The 19,892-nt window shown below is 40.2% G+C and overlaps 1 protein-coding gene across 4 annotated transcripts; it reads right to left on the bottom strand.

Annotated features, from left to right (window-relative positions):
- Positions 1-4,599: 4,599 nt before the first annotated feature.
- On the bottom strand, positions 4,600-19,660 carry cbr4 (carbonyl reductase 4). 4 transcript variants are annotated; one of them, XM_084066659.1, is made up of 10 exons: positions 19,585-19,660; positions 17,685-17,856; positions 16,078-16,463; positions 15,471-15,642; positions 14,509-14,865; positions 12,388-12,537; positions 10,447-10,567; positions 8,730-8,869; positions 7,696-7,830; positions 4,600-7,082 (listed from the first exon to the last, which is right to left on the bottom strand). In XM_084066659.1, the coding sequence occupies exons 1-10, from the start codon at positions 19,654-19,656 to the stop codon at positions 6,904-6,906; spliced, it is 1,884 nt and encodes a 627-aa protein (XP_083922785.1). In that variant the 5' UTR covers positions 19,657-19,660; the 3' UTR covers positions 4,600-6,903. The 4 variants fall into 4 exon arrangements, with proteins under 4 accessions (XP_083922785.1, XP_083922786.1, XP_083922787.1 ...); XM_084066660.1 differs by lacking the exon at positions 19,585-19,660 and adding an exon at positions 19,176-19,252; XM_084066661.1 differs by lacking the exon at positions 7,696-7,830.
- Positions 19,661-19,892: the final 232 nt, after the last annotated feature.

Here is a 19,892-nt window from a genome sequence, read left to right as displayed (position 1 = left end):
TGGCTTTCATGAATTCAGATGCCAAACAATTACTAGAATTATCTTTCATGTTTAATATATGATTCGTAAGACATTCGTAAAGAGTGTGTTGACCATTTGCTAACGTTATCATGGGCCTTGTTGTAAAGTGAAGACTATGCATTATTATTTCATGTTTAACAGTGATTAGTAAAACATGTGACATCAAAAAGTGGCAAAAGTAACGTTATATAGTATACAAGTATACAACAATTTATTAAGATATAAAATGTAGCAACTCTTGGCCACAGCACACACACTGACATTTAAACAAAGAAATTAATCACAACAGAATCACAGAGTAGCAGCTTGGAGCCTCTGCAGTCACCACCTCCCAGTGCAAGTTAGCTTTAGCTGCTAAGCTAAACTGCTAAGCATGGAGGACATTACTAGCCTACACATCAAAACAAACATTGTGGATACAAACAGCCACCATCAAAATACCCCCTAGTCATAATGCTACTTCATGTGTGTAAGATTAGCCATTTTATGTTACCTCGATCACCTGCAACAAGACAGTTAAAACACATAAAACATGAATTAGACATATTTCTGTCCAGTCTGCAACTGCATCACTGTTCACTTCCTCCCTAGTAGGCTACTGCAGGTGTAATGCAGGTAATCAGTTCGTTGCCAGATTTTGCAAAAGAAACAAGCGGACAGGTCTATGAAAACGAGTCCAAAAGAAGCAACTAGGCTCAGGCTCATGATAACGTCTGCAAATGGTTTACATACTCTTTACGAATGTCTTACGCATCATTTGCTTAACATGAATGATAATTCTAGTAATTGTTTGGTGTCTGCATTCATGAAAGCCAGGTAGTTTTCAACAGGTAAGGAGAAAGGCCACATTAACAGACAGTCATAAATGATGAACTGTCTTCACTTTACTGTAGGGCACATAATAACATGTACAAAGGATTTATAGATATTTTAGGAATGTTTTACAAAGCATGTTAAACATGAACAAACACATTAACAGACAGTTGTAAATGATGAACTGTCTTCACTTTACTATAGGGCACATAATAACATGTACTAAGGATTTATAGATACTTTAGGAATGTTTAACAAAGCATATGTTAAACATGAACAAGCTACCAATAGCTTGTATATATTATGTACAGTAACATCAGTTACAAATGATTTAATAATAATTTACAGATGTATTATACATGGCTTATTCATGAATAGTTACTAATACCTTTATAGATGATTTGTAACAGTAGTTATAAAGGTTTTAGTAATCATTTACGAATGTCAATAAACAGGTTGTTAATGATTTGTTAATAGTCTACAAACTGCTTATAAACGTTTATAAATGCTTTAGAATGGGTCGTTACAAATGATTTAATAATCTTTTACAGATGTATATAAATGGCTTATTCATGAATAGTTCACTACTTACTAATACTTTACAAATGATTTGCAACAAACAGGTTGTTAATGATTTGTTAATAGTCTACAAACTACTTATAAACGTTTATAAATGCTTTATAACGGGTCATTATTGTAAAGTGCTACCGACTTTTTTTTTGGTCCGTAACATTCATCGAGCTCTGGACTTAGTACATTTATTTTTTCACCATCTACCGAAACGAAAGTTGGTCACTACCGAAACGAAAGTTAAATCCGAAAAAATCACTAAGTGTGGAGGCCAAAATCGTCCCCCCGAAAACCTGTTAGGAGTACGTTTCAGGCAATTTAGAGTTGATTGGTAGTACTTTGTAGTGACTTTTTTTTGGGTCCCTAACATTCATCGAGCTCTGGACTTAGTAAATTTATTTTTTCACCATCTACCGAAACGAAAGTTGGTCACTACCGAAACGAAAGTTAAATCCGAAAAAATCACTAAGTGTGGAGGCCGAAATCGTCCCCCAAAAAACCTGTTAGGAGTACGTTTCAGGCAATTTAGAGTTGATTGGTAATTTTCGTTTCGGTAAAATGTATTTTACCGAAACGAAAGTTAAATCCGAAAAAATCACTAAGTGATTCGTTTCGGTAAAATTTATTTTACCGAAACGAAAGTTAAATCCGAAAAAATCACTAAGTGTGGAGGCCAAAATCGTCCCCCCGAAAACCTGTTAGGAGTACGTTTCAGGCAATTTAGAGTTGATTGGTAGTACTTTGTAGTGACTTTTTTTTGGGTCCCTAACATTCATCGAGCTCTGGACTTATGTTTTTTTGATGTCCTGGGACATCAAAAAAACACAAAAACACACTTTCACCTAGAAACTCCATTCACAGTTCAAAAATTCCACCTTACTGTGGACATGCATGCTTGAGATGTTTTCTTTGAAATCATTTGTAGTTTGGGAGGTATTTAACTTTAAGCGCCCCATGCATTGTGGATGCGGCAAAGGGAAACGAGTACAGGCTACTAATCCTACATACTTACTGCTAGTAACCCCATTCATACTTTAAAATGTTCATCTTACTGTGGACATGTTTGCCTGAAAAGGAATCTTTGAAATGTTTAATAGTTTTAGAATTGTACTCCTTTAAAAGTTCAGAGATTTATAATGGAGGTCGATGGAAGAATTTGGGACATAAAAAAAACACAAAAAAACACTTTCACCTAGAAACTCCATTCACGTTTCAAACATTCCACCTTACTGTGGACATGCATGCTTGAGATTTTTTTCTTTGAAATCATTTGTAGTTTGGGAGATATTTAACTTTAAGCGTCCCATGCATTGTGGATGCGGCAAAGGGAAACGAGTACAGGCTACTAATCCTACATACTTACTGCTAGTAACCCCATTCATACTTTAAAATGTTCATCTTACTGTGGACATGTTTGCCTGAAAAGGAATCTTTGAAATGTTTAATAGTTTTAGATTTGTACTCCTTTAAAAGTTCAGAGATTTATAATGGAGGTCGATGGAAGAATTTGGGACCTAAAAAAAACACAAAAAAACACTTTCACCTAGAAACTCCATCCACATTTCAAAAATTCCACCTTACTGTGGACATGCATGCTTGATATTTTTTCTTTGAAATCATTTGTAGTTTGGGAGATATTTAACTTTAAGCGCCCCATGCATTGTGGATGCGGCAAAGGGAAACGAGTACAGGCTACTAATCCTACATACTTACTGCTAGTAACCCCATTCATACTTTAAAATGTTCATCTTACTGTGGACATGTTTGCCTGAAAAGGAATCTTTGAAATGTTTAATAGTTTTAGAATTGTACTCCTTTAAAAGTTCAGAGATTTATAATGGAGGTCGATGGAAGAAGTTGGGACCTCAAAAAAACACTTTCACCTAGAAACTCCATTCACAGTTCAAAAAATCCACCTTACTGTGGATATGCATGCTTGAGATTTTTTTATTTGAAATCATTTGTAGTTTGGGAGATATTTAACTTTAAGCGCCCCATGCATTGTGGATGCGGCAAAGGGAAACGAGTACAGGCTACTAATCCTACAGACTTACTGCTAGTAACCCCATTCATACTTTAAAATGTTCATCTTACTGTGGACATGTTTGCCTGAAAAGGAATCTTTGAAATGTTTAATAGTTTTAGAATTGTACTCCTTTAATCCAGTGCCTTGTTCTTCAAGTTTTTCCAAAGTTAATTCAACACACGTATTTGTATATGGACTCATTTTAATGACCCTGCATTCAAATAAAATGAAATAAATACAATAAAATATAATCAATTTAATTATATTACTGAAATAGAGTGTGACCATGGATCATAATTGTTTCACAATGACTGATGTGATATGTCATTGTCACTCTGTTAACACTATAGTTCATATTGTTGTTAGATGTTTGATAATATGTTACAGATTTGTTTTATATTATAAAAAATGTCTGATGGACATATGTACCTACATATACATATATATATATTGTAACGGCCGAGAAATGCAGCGTCTCAAGCTGGAGTCGCACCCATGACCCGCGGTTTACTAGTCCGGGCAACAACCCCCTGCACCAAAGCAGCCACCTTTCTAAGTGGCACTGACAACAAAATAATTATTCATGGCATATTTTTATCGATGTGGATTTTGTCAGCACCTGTAATTACTTTATTTTTGGCATACAGGTTGGGAAAAGCCACCTAAACAGTTTTTCTCTGCCCCACTGTGCGCACAACCATATGACGTCCATATAACGTTACGTCCATACGCCGTGCAGACGCCGTCCGAGTCGGACCTCACTAGTTGCAAAAACACATAAAAAAGACGTCCATACAACGTTACGCCCATACGACCCTCGCCTATATAGTGATGCAAATGTATGCCTTTGTCTTCATGGGGTACCAGGAGTGCCAGGGGTGGGCCATCACCTGTACTCACCTGGCATAAAAGGGTCTCTGAGAGCAGCTTGAGCCATTCATTACTAAACTACCACATGAAGAGACCACCGCTGAAGAATTGATTGATTGATTATACTTGCATATCGTTTTTATTAAAGTTTTTCAGTTTTGTAGTCAGTGTGTGTGTAGTGTTGTTGTTAACTTGTTTCCATCCTGGCTCGACACAGCCTGGCTTGACAAGGTCTAGCTCGACAAAGTCGCTCCTTTTCAGCCTGGCTTGGCGTTCATGGAACGGAATAAACCAGGCTGTACGGATCAGACTTTGTCAAACCTGGATTTGACTTAAATCCAGGCTTATTTAATTCTCCTATCGTGTAATAGGCCCCCGATTAACCATTTAAGCCCCATTTTATATGTATACAACGTAGTGCAAAAACACAGAAAATGACCAAAATGATCTACAAGCTTAAAACGCATCTCTTTTTTAATTATTATTATCAAATATTTTTTATAACAGATTACATCATTAAATCAACTCACTTAACTGTTGCACCCGTAAGCCCTAGAATGTCTGTGATCGTACATACATTTCATGTATTCCAAATACACAGCCTTAGATCGGTCCCACCCGCCCACGGTTAGTAGAGTGATCTGCGCGGCAAAAAAGTGATCCGCGCTGCGTGTGTACTCACCCAATAATGAATTCCTAAGACTTGGAGTCAGATATTGTGCTCTAGTTTCATATCCATTTGAAAGTTCTGCCAGAAAACGTGTGTTTAGTCAAATATCTCCACTTTTCCACGAGCTGCACACGGACGACTTTCTGTCCGGGCGAGGGGCCCGGAATGAGTGCAGGACTGAATATATCTAAACTTCCTTTGGGAAGCACAAATGTTTGGGGCACACAATTGGCAGGTGGTGTGATTCATTACCCCGCACCCATCACAACACACCTGTCTATTGTGTTGCCCCCTTCGTTTGTGCTTCCCAAACATCAACTGTTTCCAAAGGAAGTTTTATATGTTCAGTCCAGCAGTCATTACAGGTCCCACCTCGTCGCTGGCAGAGAATGACGTCCGTGTGAATCTCGTGGAAAAGTGGAGATATTTTACTAAACACACGTTTTCTGGAAGAACTTTCAAATGGATATGAAACTAGAGGACAATATCTGACTCCAAGTCTTACGAATTAATTATTGGTACAGACGCAGCGTGGAGCACTTTTATGCTGCGCACTCTACTAAGCGTGCGCGGGTGGGACCGATCTATGGCTGGGTATTTGGAATACATGAGATTTTCTGAAGGCCATTTGACTCTTTCAAGTCCCTGAACCCGGATTTCTCTGCTTGGTTCGTGAATTTCAACTGAAGGAAGAGTCACTCCATGTGAGCAACATATTCAGAACGCTTTTTGAAATGTTTTAAACTTTTTTTTGCCAAATGTAACATTTTTGCCCATAAATGACATGCCCAAAATGAGAAAGTGATTAAATCTCATATGACGGTCGCCTCCAGCCCAACCGTAAGCGGACACTCCAAACATTCTCAGAGCTAAAAATACCCCCCCCCCCCAACCACCTTTAATTCCCTCCAGCTGCAGTCTAATGTCTCCCTGGCTCCCTCTGTCCGGGCCGCGAACGGCCTTTTCCTGGGATGTTGAAGCACAAGGGAGGGGGGGGGGGAGAGAGTCAGCGCACTGAAGTCAAGGCACAGACTACTGTGTTGTTGACGGACAACGGATGCACGCTTATGAGAAACAACAACAATAAAACCTGGTAAAACAGTTGCGTGCATTAGCGCAAGATGAGGATAAAGGAAACATTCAGTCTAAATGTCCAGTTTGCTAATTCACAACTACTGTGCCAGATAATGCCCACACAAAGAGAGTAAAAAAAGGAAAAAAAACGTTTCAGTCATTATTCAGTCCGACTTCACTGTAGCCTATAGTAGCCTTTTCATAAATGATATTTGTACTTTGTACTGTCCTGAAAGTTTATAATATTTAGAGAAATTTAAAGTTTCAAATACAAAAGTAGCCTAGTAGTTGTGAATTAGCAAACTGGACATTTGTTGCAGATGTTACAGGTCTTAATGGGATAATATCATTTTTTCTGGCTGAACCGGGAAGACAAATCTACCGAATGTGCCATTTGCTATATTTCCGTCAGCGCTGATCGTGTTGGGGGAGTCGTGACATGAGAGAATTTTAAAACAGTACATAAATACACGCTTGGCCTAGCAGACGGGCCGCGTGCTCGGAACACAAAGAGACACAGCGTGTTTCCACTTAGTTGTGAGAGACTAGAGCTTATTTACAGCAGTAAGAAATGAAGCACTTGAACTGCACTTGAAACAGACAGACTCGTGTCCCGGAGTCCAAACACATTGGTTCAGACGCCCTCCTCGCGCCTCAGTGATCCGCGAGCAACCGGGGAGGGACCACCTGACTGACGTCGACCCGGAAACTGTGTCGTGTCTTCTGGCCCTTGAGCGCCGGCGTCTTCCACTGGCCGAAACACACACAAAGGACCACGACCCTCTGGCTCCATAATGGAAGAAGCGTTCAGCTGGGCCAGCAATGGGGGGCCACGTAGCTTCAAGGCCCCTCGGTGTCTCTACATGGCCAGATGCAGACCTCCATCCACCACCAGCACCTGTCCTGTGATGTAGGGAGACTCCAGGAGGAAGACGGCGGCCTGGGCCACCTCCTCCGGCTCGCCGAATCTCCCCAGGGGGATGGCCCGCGCCCTCTGCTCCTCGTCCACCTCCGCTGTCATGTCCGTGTGGATGAACCCTGCAGGGTTAGGGAGACACGGTGGACACACAAATTTACTCTTCCACTCTACACACACTATTTTTCTTTTCTTTTACATTTTTATCCCACGATTTTGTAACCCTTTTTTCACCCGGTGCCAATTTTCTAAGTGATCCTGGGCGCTACACTCCCCCCACCAGTTTCTTTGTTGCCCTTTGTGCAAATAAATAACACTAACAAAAAACTATCTGTAGAGTCAAGACTGCAGCAGATGTGATAGAGCTGCCACAGACTACAATCTGAATATTTAGTGGCAATATTACAATATTATGTTTTTTGTCAAACATGCACTAGACCCACGAGAACACAGCTTTTTTTTTGTCTCCTGTGCTCAAATGAACAAATGCTGACGGTTAGAATTTGCTCCGTTTAAATAAAATGAAAGATTTCGCCACTGATGTGCGAAGCGATTTGTAGGGCTGAGATTCTGGCACAGCACCACGATGATATGTTTGGGGAAAGCCATAGACGAGTGGGTTAGATGGGACCGAGCCAATGTAGCGTGACCACAAACCAAAAAAAAAGCAAAGAAGAGGTGTGTGTGAAATGGAGAGAAAAAGAAGATTCTAGGAAGGCAGGAAGGAAGTCCTACCGGGAGCCAGCAGGTTGACCCGGATGTTGCGTGAGGCCACCTCTTTGGCCAGGGAGCGAGTAAAGCCCTCCAGGCCCGCTTTACTGGCACTGTACACACACTGACCCGCACTGCCCTTCAGGCCCACCACAGAACCTACATGACAAGACACAAACTACATTACCCATCATGCACCAGAGAACCTACAGTACACACACCATGACAAGACACAAACTACATTACCCATCATGCACCAGAGAACCTACAGTACACACACCATGACAAGACACAAACTACATTACCCATGTAAATAAGGAAGGGGCTCAGCTTATGAATATACATTATTTTTCATTGATTGTGACCTTTGTTACAACATTGGTTCAGGAATATAAAAGGAGGACATGTAACTCTGTTTTCTGATCTCTTCATTTTTAATTCATAAAGTAATTACTTGGGCACACAATTTTATTGAGGTATCTAAAGAGAATAAAGTGCGTTTCTGACTGTGCATTAAGTATGGGCTGTCATCGCGAGACTGGCAATAATAGTAACAAACTGTCAAACAATTAACGCAGTGACAGCCCATACTGCCTCAATAAAATGTCCTCTTTTATCTTCCTTAACCGATTATCTGACAAGGGTTGAAACCATTAAACAAATGGTGTTTTTTCATAGACTTTAATGCATTCCATCAAAGCTCTGGGTCCACTTAGCCTCCCAGTGTGTCTATGGTGCACGTTATGGTGTAGAAAGTGTGTCCTGTCTATATTTTAAGTGAAAGTGGTCTGCTGGTTTTACAAATATTAAACCAATGAAAAGTATTACCAAGTGCTTGAAACTAAATTACATCTAAATGACATTGGATCCATTGTAACACAGGTTCTTTTTTCCACATTTCCTGAAAAGTAACAGTTTTGAACATTCAAGGTTTCTTCCGACAGTGACAATATACAAGTAATTATGGAGACAGAAACATTGACACACACTGCCCTCTAGTGGCTAAGTTGAGAACGTGCTGATGCTACTACAGTACATAGTGAGGACAGAGGTGTCACCTATGTTGACGATGGCAGGGTGCTGGGTACTCTGCAGCATGCCACGCAGCGCTGCCTTGCAGGTCAACATGGTCCCCAGCAGGTTGGTGTGAAGCACAGACACCATGTCCTCTGGTGACGTCCTCAGTAGAAGACCATCTCTGAACACACACACAAACACATTTACATATCAGCGGACTCACAACCAACATTCACTGAAATCTCAACCCTCAACCTTAAGACCTGAGGCCGATTCTACAAATGTCAGTGGTTCTCAAACCTTTTCATGTCAAGGACCCCAAAATGTATATGTATTTGGCCATGTACCCCCATCTCATAATATGTTGTTCCAGGGACCCCCCAGAAGCAAAGATTTGAGTTACAAATGTTCGCTTTAAAAAATATATATTCAAAGATTTGCACACATTTTCACGATTTTTCAAAAATAGCAGATCTACAAGCTCATAGTGCGGCACTCGGTGCCGCGCTATGAGCTTGTATATCTGCTATTTTTGAAAAGCCAAAGTGTAAAATAATGCTTTTTAGCTCAAATCAAAAAGTGACACAGATGCGTTCCAGGTCTTAATGGGTTAAGGCTAGTTTATATACAAGTGTCACATGACAAAAAATTATACATTTACAACAGAAAAGTGTCACTTGATGAATACTTAGTATGATTCTGTGTGTCATTTAGTCTTTCAATGTTTACATTCTTTCAATAGGTTTGGACATACAGTATACTATTGGTATACTATTGGGTCGGGACCCCCAGGGTTTTGGAGGGGTCCCCAGATGACAGTGAAGTGACAATTTAAGGACTTTTGAGACCTTTTTAATACCTCAAAACATAAGAGGAAAAAAAAGACCATTAGTGTATCAAAAGTAATCAACAAACTACTATAAAACCTGGTCAAACACTGGCCAAATTGTCAAATAATATAAGAGGCCAAAATTGTGAAAATAGCAGATCTACAAGCTCACAACGCGAGGTGTTGTGAACTTGTAGATCTTGTAAGAGATTGTAGATCTTATTTATCTGTGGAACCGAGTCAAACTAAATTGAATGCCTCAACTCCTACATTACAAGTGCTTGTCAGGGTGGGGGGGGGTCCCCCAATTAAAATATGATTATTTTGGGGGTGTCGCAGCCTGAGTAGGTTGGTAAGTTGGTAAGTCGCTCTGGATAAGAATGTCTGCTAAATGCCTTAATTGTACATTTTAAATAGATGTTTCGCTCTGTATAGTTGTTCTGCATCAGTGGTTCTCAAACTTTTTTATGTCAAGGACCCCCAAATTGACACTTATTAGCCCGCGGACCCCCATTTGAAAAGATATGCCAGGGACCCCCATAAGAGAAGATTTTTACGGCTCTCTAGCAGTGATTCTAATCCATTTTAATTTCAAGGACCCCCGGTTTGACATGCATTAGGCTACAGACCCCCATTTAATGGCATTTATATCTCTGGGACCCCAATTCATATTGTAAAATCAATGTTAATTTAACTCTGAGAGTGTACAAATGGAACCAAATGGACCCTAACGGGTTCCATTTGTACACTCTCAGAGTTACAGACCCATAAGTGTCCATTTGGTTCCTATCCATCATTTAGCTGGGGACCCCCTGGAACCCCCTCAAGTACCCCGGACCCCACTTTGAGAACCAATGTTCTACGTCATCATCACCACGCGTCTACATAATACAGCACAACCCAGTGCATCCGTCCCCAACAACACACACCTGTTGATGCCGGCTGCGTTGACGAGGTACGTGATGTTTCCACAGGTCTTGTTTATGGACTCAAACGTCTTCTGCACCTCCTGCTCCTTGGACACGTCACAGGTGAACGCTGTGTGGTTGGCTGTGGGAGCAGAGCAGTCTATTAGTACAGTGGCTCTCAAACCTTTTTCATGTCAAAGACACCTAAATCAAGTAGCCGATTCTACATGTCTCCTAAATCTCGACAGTTTTCTGAAAAACGTTTGTTTCTATATCAGTGGTGTTCCATCTTTTTCATGTCAAGGACCCCCAAAATTATATATATTTGGCCGCGGACCCCCATCAAAATATTTTGTTCCAGGGACCCCCCAGAAGCAACGATTTGAGTTAAAAATGTTCGCTTTAAAAATATATATATATTCAAAGATTTGCACACATTTTCACGATTTTTCAAAAATAACAGATCTACAAGCTCATAGTGCGGCACTCGGTGCCGCGCTATGAGCTTGTATATCTGCTATTTTTGAATAGCCCAAAGTGTAAAACAATGTTTTAGCTCAAATCTAAAAATGACAAAGTTCCAGGTCTTAATGGGTTAAAGCAAACATTTGTAACTCAAATCTTTGCTTCTGGGGGGGGGGGTGCCTGGAACAAAATATTTTTAGATGGGGGTCCACGGCCGAATACATATACATTTTGCGGTGTGCAAAAATAGTGAGAATAGCCGATAGAAGCTCGTTGTGAGTGGAGAGGTTGTTTTCCCAATATTGTTTTATAATCGTTCATTAATCTTATTCGAGGTAAAAGGCTGAAATAATGGTGATATTGATTTGAAGTCATAATGCCCAGCCCTACAGTGACATCATTGTCCAAGCCTTGAATCTTTATTCTAGCCTTTTCAACCAGCCTTGAGCGTACATCCACGCTCTTGTGCTGCTGAAACAGGATTAAATAAATATCAGTGTGGTCATTAGGATTACTTTCCGTAAGCTTGTTCTCGACAATTGAATATATTGTGGATATAACAGCACACTGACCAGTTCTAAGATTACATACATGTGCATCATAGTCTATGCAAAATATTATAATAATAGTGCGCCGCTGGCCTAGTGGTTAAAGCACATACTACATATAGGCTCCTCTAATGCAATCCAATCCATATGTACAATTTGACTTTTTTATTGTACCTGTCTGTTTGTTTTTGGAAAATAGGGAAGCATTCCATACGTGTTTGAACTGAAATGTATTTCTTTATCCTGTGCTTCACAATACAAACATTTGAAACATATAGGCTCTAATGCTCGATGTTCGATTCCCGAGCTCGACGACCCTTTGCTGCGTGTCACTCCCTGCGTCTCTCTCCCCGTTTCCTGTCTCTCTCTCTACTGTGTGCCAGAAATAAAGGCACAAAAGACCCAAAAGTATCATAATAATAATGAGATGTTTGACATGGTGTTGTACTGCAGTGGTTCCCAAACTTTTTCGTGCCAAGGACCCCCAAATAGACACTTATTAGACCGCGGATCCCCATTTGAAAAGATAAGCCAGGGACCCCCATAATAGAAGATTTTTACGGCCCTCTAATATTAGATTTTTACGGCTCAACCATTTTAATTTCAAGGACCCCCAGTTTGACATGCATTAGGGCAACGGACCCCCATTTAATGGCATGTATGTCTCTGGGACCCCAATTCATATTGTAAAATCTATGTTAATTTAACTCTGAGAGTGTACAAAGGGAACCAAATGGACCCGTTAGGGTCCATTTGGTTCCATTTGTACACTCTCAGAGTTACAGACCCATAAGGGTCCATTTGGTTCCATTTGTACACTCTCAGAGTTACAGACCCATAAGGGTCCATTTGGTTCCTGTCCATCATTTAGCTGGGGACCCCCTGGAACTCCCTCAAGGACCCCTGGGGGTCCCCGGACCCCACTTTGAGAACCAATGTTGTACTGTACCTCCATGAAGAGAGGCTACAGTGTCGGAGGCCGTGTCCTGGTTCCTGGACACAACAGCCACCCTACAGCCCTTCTGTGCCAGTAACACTGAGATGGCTTTTCCAATGCCTCTGGATCCTCCACACACCACCGCCAACCTGGACATGTCCGCTGCAACACACACACACACACACACACACACACACACACGTTTGTATTACTATACTTGTGAGGACATCAACACTTTAGGACAGCAATGTTATGAATGCCATTTAAAAATAATTGCCATTTTTAACCGTAAGCCTAAAGCCGAAAAAACAGCAGATCTATAAGCTATTTTTCGGTGCATGACACTGGCGTATATGTATAAGTATAAATCATGTTTAACTCTAATTCCAATCCCTAAACCTAACCTCTAAGACACCTAAATGTCTAATCCTGACCTGAATGTTTTTCTAATTGTAAACGTATCTCTAAAAAAAATGTTTTTAACTATAAAACAACCATTTGTCTTGTGAGGACCAGAAAAACGGTCCTCACAATGTATATTTCTTCAAATTCTACTATACTTGGTCTTCGCAAGTATAGTAATACAAACACACACACACACACACACACACACACACACACACACACACACACACACACAGTAAATGTACTTAGTTACTTTAAATTACACCACTGCTGAAAATGTATTTCCGTTCACTCTAATTAAGGTAAATAAGACAATAGCAGTGAACTGAATTGATTGAAGTTATATATATTATGTTTATATTGTTATTATAAGGGAGAAAAACACAAAAGTAGCTCTCCTACCACATTCCTCATTAAAAACATAATAAATATCATTCAAATAATCCCAATGTTGACCCAGTGATACCCAGTGGTGTAAAGTAACTAAGTACAATTACTCAAGTGCTATACTTAAGTAAAATGTTGAGGTATTTTTTTTGCTTTACTTGAGCATTTACTTAATCCGATTTTAATCCGATCACCGACCATTTTCTCCGAATATTCTCCTTAAACTACGCGCCCCTATCGGTAAAGCAGTGTATTGCACTCTGATACATTATAAGAAAGGATTAAGAAAAAAAGGGAAATGGCCGCAGATCGGATTAAAATGCTTTTTATTGAACAATACGGAAGATACGGGTACTTAGACCCTGGCGCTTTAACTTGTAACATCCGTGGCCGTGGGGTCAGCATTTTATATTTGAAATCTGAACGTTTATCTAGATGTACGGGTTGTAAATGTAAAATGTTTTTAAAAAAAAACATGAACAAGTAGCGCCGTGACGCTTGTGACAGACGAGCGTCATGTGAACCATGACTAATGACGAGGCAGACGAGCACAATATATTCTCCATTTACTTACTGGTAACAAAAGGAGAGAGTTTAGGTTGGATGTTGTGTTGTTTTGCTGTTCTGTTAAACGTGATCTTCTGTCAAGTTCAACACATAGAGGTTCAAATTCCAAACACCGCCATGTTTAAACAGTAGAGGAGGCTGCGCTATCAGGACGAACCGCATGCCCTAGTTTCTCACATCAGCGCCACCTACCGAAGTGGATGACCGCAGTATTACACCCAAACACTGCTTTCTGTCCAAGTACTTACTTGTAATGTAACTGTAAAAAAAAACTGTCATTTTATTCTCGTTTTCTGATTTATTTATATTTTTTATTTTTTTGGGGTTCTTTTATAATTCTTTTGCACACTCTTGCTATGTGTCTTAATGTTGTAATGCTTAATGTTTTAAGTAAAGCACTTTGGATTGCCTTGTTGAAATACTTGCCTTTCCTGACTTATAGACCCCTTAACAGACGACGTCATACTGGCTGCGTGCAGCCAGTATGCGCGCAACGAAACCCATTATATCAGGTCTCGTTAGGACGCGTCTCACTAGCCAACACACACAAGAGGGGGTTGGGGTGTGCTGAAACCAGTGCACCCCGAAACAGGTTGGGAATTGATTGCGTGAAACAATCACCTGTGCGTCCAGGCTCAATGTTAGTAAACAAATAATTGGTCTATAGTAAGTAAGTCAGTAAGTTTATTCCAACCTGTCATACATCATATGCTACAGCCTTTGTCACTAGATATCAAACAGATAAATGAAGGGTTGGAAAGAGGACATACATACATTCACTCTGCAGGCTGGAACTTGCCGTTATGTCCTTCTGTTTGCCCGTGTGCTTCCTGTTGAAGTGCCTTCTAAAGGTTTTTTTGTTTGTGAGTCCGTGACATAAGGGACATTTCTTATGTAGTGCCGGCTTCACACAGAGTCTTTGCATGTGTCCACTAGAGAGGGATGATGATGGAGCTGAAGAAGTGAGAGATGCTGGAGCTGGGATGGTGGGGATGATGGCAGGGTGCTTCTTCTTGCACAGAGACAGGTGCTTCACGAAGTCCAGTCTACGTGACAGTGTTGACAAGCAGTAGATGCAGTGGTGATGCCACTGCGCTCGGCAACCTAAACCACATCTGTGAATGGTGTAACCTAAAACATAAGAACATATAAAAGTGTAGTATTTATTATTTTGTAATCATATTATGTGAAAGTGTAAATTATGAACACCCAAAATCTGGTAATCAAGTATCTGGTCACTTAAATCCAGTCAAAGGGATTTTCGTTTTTTTTTTTTTCATTGTTCAATGGAATTGATCATACCATTCAGGCTTCTGTTAATGCATCTAGAAACGTAGCCCTGTTCCTACTACGGTATCTTATGTAAAGACCAACATCAGATGCATGAAACGTATACAGCCTTGATTTGTGTGCATATGCATACACATGTGTATTAATGATGAATCCCAGTTAAGCCTCTTAGTTCAAAAACGTGCATTGTTGAACATGCCTCTTTTGTCGTTTAGTGCTTTACTATTGTAAATTATTTTGCATAAAGAATAAGCCATTGAAATAACGTTACGGATGTTTCCAGCCGCATACACATGTCTCAGTGCTGACATGAGTTTTGTCTGTACCAACGAGCAAATTCAGCTGAGAAGAATGATGAATCAGACTATGTTTATAAGCACGTTTAGCCAATGAGGTCTATTCTAACCCCATTTGCATTTGCCAAGAGAACATTTGCAAAAATGTACCTTCATGGAAAACGGCCCGGTTGAAATGGGTCTGTAAATGGATTCTGACTCTGGCCAGCTTTGTTGGGTGGAACAGTGTTGAGCTACAGAACGGGCAGTGGTAGTCCTTGCAGCATGTGGTGCATCTCTTCAATTCAGGCAAGGATCTCCCTTTTTGGATTGTTATGTGCATCTGGAACAACAGAGAGCCCAATTGGTCAAACTGAACATTTTGAGATCATATCAGACATAAATTAGTCCTAAGCTAGTACTGCACCAAGATACATTGTGAATCTTCAGTAGTAGCTCAATCTTTGTCCATAAAACCTGTTCATATAGACAGTAGGCCTACATGACAGAATGGCCATACATAGTAACTATCAAAAATCCCAAATGTGTCCTTTCTATATGCATTACCTTTTTCTCCTTTATTCTAAGACAATCCACACATCATAGTTTAATGATTAAACTATGATGTGTGGATTGTCTTAGAATAAAGGAGAAAAAGGTAACACTGCTCTGCAGAGCATACCGTGTACTACATTTTCTTTTCATATTTATCAATAGAATATTATTAAAAAATATATATTTAAAAAAAAAATGTATGTAGTAACGACTTCACACAGACCCATTGCATATGTCCAGTTGGGGTGGTTGGCTCAGCGAGGGTTGTTGGAGCTGGGATGGTCAGAGTTGTTGGACCTGGAGTAGTGGGAGTTGGTGGAGCTGTAACGATGGTGGTGATGGTTGGAGTTGAGACGGTAGGAGTTGTTGGTGCTGCGGTGGTGGATGTTGGTTCTGGTATGGCAGTGGTTGTGGTAGTTAGGAGGGTGGGTGTCGTTGTCGGTGGTGCTGGGGTGGTTGAGGTTATGGCAGGATGCTTGTTCCTCTTCCTCTTGCACACAGACAGGTGTTTGATGAAGTCCAGTCTACGTAATATCATTGACTGGCAGTGGACACAGTGGTGATGCCACTGTGGTCGGCAACCTAAACCACATCTGTGAATGGTGTAACCTATAAAAACACAAGAACATGCAAGTATTATTACTACTTTATGATCATAACATTATTTGAAAGTGTACATTATGAATACCCTAAATCTGAATGTATTGTATGTATCTGGACGCCTCAAACAAATCAGGGGAAAGGGGGAAAAGGGGGAAGCATTTTCCGGTCCCTGAGGGAGAGGAAATTACTTTTACTGCCTCACCCAGCAGATGGTTGCTCAGGTGGTTTAGCTGAGAATGGGGGGGGGGTTGTTAAGCGTTAAGTGCGTCCTGCTCAGACATTCTGATCCCCAGAAGGCCTCTCTACCCACTAAGCTAAGGCCGCCGAAGAAAACTGAGGGACTTGTTTTGATTACTTAAATTGAATTGACCATTGATTGATTGATTGAATTTTTTAATAGGCAAAAGAATGTAAAACAACAGTTACATTTATAATACTTTTGTCTAAAAGGTCCGACCAAAAAAGCCCTTGCGGACTTGTTTCCGTTGGGGTCCTTGAATTAATTGCATAGACATATATTAGTAGCAACCAAACAGTTAAAAAAAATACAGAGAAAAAATACCACTATGTACAAAAAAAAGCATGAAAAAAAAAATATATATATACCCAAAAAAAAGGGGAGGGGGGTCGTCTGTCTACAGGGAAACTGGTACTAGGTCCTCTTTTGGCCTCCAGAAAGATGAGTTTTTAGGGCTGTTTTGAATGAGCCCAGCGAACTGCATTTTTTGAGGGATGAGGTTAGACAATTACTTACAGTACCTTGATGGCTGTGCTATAGAAGGAGAATTTGCCTGTTTTTTTTGTTTTGTTTGTTTTATGGGTGGGTGGTAACAGATTGTTGTTTACGCTCCCTCTAGTTTCGTGACTGTGGGTGTCACTAACATTTTCGAGGTATTTATACAGATATGCATATAGGGGGCATTTCGGGCAAATCTGCATTTACAATTTTGAAGACCAGTCCCATTTTTAGTTTAACACTGTCTTCCACCCTGAGCCAGCCTAGGCTGGCAAAGTGAGTGGGAGAGAGGTGGGTCATGGGCCCCAGTCCGAGAAGTAGTCAAATCAATTTGTTTTGGGAGGTTTGAAGCTTAGTCTTCACTCTTCAGTGACACTGAGGTGTTGGAGTACCAAGAGGAGCATAATATTCATAATATTCAGGCTGCTTTTAATGCACACACATGACCATTTGCATTTCCAGAGGTACTACAGTATGTTTGCAAACTTTACCTTCATGGAAAACGGCCCGGTTGAAATGGGTCTCTAAATGTGTTCTGACTTTGCCCAACTTTGTTGGGTGGAACAGTGTTGAGCTACAGAACGGGCAGTGATAGTCCTTGCAGCACGAGGTGCATCTCTGCAATTCAGGCAAGGATCTCCCTCTTTGGATTGTTATGTGCATCTGGAACAAGAGAGAGAGGCTATCTGGTCAAACTGAACATTTTGAGGTCATATCACAGACACAGACATAAATTAGGCCTGGGCTATATATCGATGTTTATATCGATATCGTGATATGAGACTAGATCTTTTCTGGGATTTTTTATATAATAATATTGTGATAGGGCATAAGTGTTATCTTTTCCAAGCATTAATTCTTTTATAGCCCACTTTTAAAACATTTAAAAAACGTTCAATAATAATTCAAATAGCTGTAGATCTATTATTTTTGAAAAATGTATATATATATATCACAATACCATACCACTAATAATATGGTATTGTGATGATATAACATTTTCCATTATAATATTGTTATTGTCACAATATCGACATCAATAATGTATTTGTGTCCATATTGCCCAGCCCTAGCCTATAGGACAAGTATACTGCACCAACAACATTTAGAATCTTCTGCCCCTAAATCTGAGTCCATATCATGAAACCACTTCATTAGGGCTGTCACCATTACAGAAGTTTACTTGATGATTAATTGTCACTCAAATAATTGAAATTAACATGTAACTGTGTTTCTGTCGTTGAACATTATTGGAACATTATGAATAAAAATGACATTTCTGTTTCAGGCTTCATAAACAAAAGTTGCACAGGTCAGATTTGACAAATAACACATATAATTGCTTCATACTTAAAAATAAATAAACATAAATTGTGGAAACATTTTCGGAAAATATATGAACATTTCTAACATGGTAATAATGGTTATGATGATTATGAAAAAATAATATTGCGATTATCTCTAATAATTAGGCGCATGTAATGATTGTGACAGCCTAAGCCTACACATGCACACAGTGGTGGAAGGTAATAAGTATATCAAGTATTGTACTTAAGTACAATTTTGAGGTCTTTTTTACTTTACTGGAGTATTTCCGATTTGCAGTACTTTTACTTCTACTCCACTACATCTCAGAGGCAAATAGTGTACTTTTACTCCACTACAATTATTTGAAAACTTTAGTTACTAATTACTTTGCAGATATAAATTATTATATTATAAAACATACATTAACCACTTTAGCCCTATTTTATACTAAGGTTAGTTTCAAACATTTTAGTACTTTCACTTTTGGTACTTTAAGTTTATTCTGATGCCAATACTTTTGAACACGGGCCTTTTAATTGCCACAGAGTATTTTTATATTGTGGTATTGCTACTTTTACTAAAGTAAAAAATATCTAAGTACTTCTTCCACCACTGCGTGCACGTATATGTGCATGAACACCTAAAAAAGCTGCCAAGCCATAACCTGTACATACTGTCCTATGATCCTATAGGCTCAGAGTGCAGTTCTCTCTGCAGAGCTGGGTCCTGGTTTGGGGGGTTTGAGAATAACGGCCATCCTAAAATAGTAGTTTACTAGATTGAGGATCAAGTTGCTTTGCAAGTTGCTGATCCGGTCTGGGTTCTATACCGGAAACGGAAATGGTTTCTTGCAGGTATGTGCGCGTGCAAATGACCAGATACGGTAGGCGGGCTCTAAACCGGATCACACTGGTTGATTCCCAATTAGGAACCAGGCTTCCCACGGGTGCTGCGGAAAGCCTGGTGAAGAGAGGTTTAATAGTTTCCTACTCACATGACCTCTCCTGTCCAATCACAAGACACCACAACAACTCATTTACACTTTAAACAAAGCACACTTTATTCATATATCCCAGTACTCACAACATTACGTTTGTGTTCTATTTCTTCCTCTTCTTGTTCTTCTTTTACGGGGGTCCTCTCGTCGTCGTCCATCTTGTGTCCTGGAACCGCGGTCCTCGTTCGTCCTCCCGGAAGCCAGGTGGCGCTGTGGCGCGGAAACTAGGGTCCTGAAACTGTATACGGAAGTGTTGGAAGCTCGCCTCGCTGCGTTATTATGATTCCCACACCGCGTCGTGGCAAACCCGCTGAGCGGGCGCTGTGATTGGTCAGTAGTCGCTGTGATTGACAGTTCTCGTTTTTGCTACTATGCCTATACCTAACCTTAACCC

This window comes from Gymnoscopelus microlampas (assembly GCF_963454915.1).
Source record: "Gymnoscopelus microlampas genome assembly, chromosome: 9".
In the NCBI taxonomy this organism is placed as follows: Eukaryota; Metazoa; Chordata; class Actinopteri; order Myctophiformes; family Myctophidae; genus Gymnoscopelus; species Gymnoscopelus microlampas.
Note: the sequence above shows the minus strand (reverse complement) of the source record. Positions and strands in the feature narration are given on the sequence as shown.

Excerpts from the sequence above, each read along its gene's own strand:
- cbr4 (XM_084066659.1), bottom strand. The coding sequence starts at position 19,656 with ATGGACGACGACGAGAGGACCCCCGTAAAAGAAGAACAAGAAGAGGAA. Across the intron at positions 15,643-16,077 it reads CAACTGGACATATGCAATGG|ATGCACATAACAATCCAAAA; the intron begins GTCTGTGTGAAG and ends CTGTTGTTCCAG. Across the intron at positions 14,866-15,470 it reads CCGGGCCGTTTTCCATGAAG|GTTACACCATTCACAGATGT; the intron begins GTACATTTTTGC and ends CTTATGTTTTAG.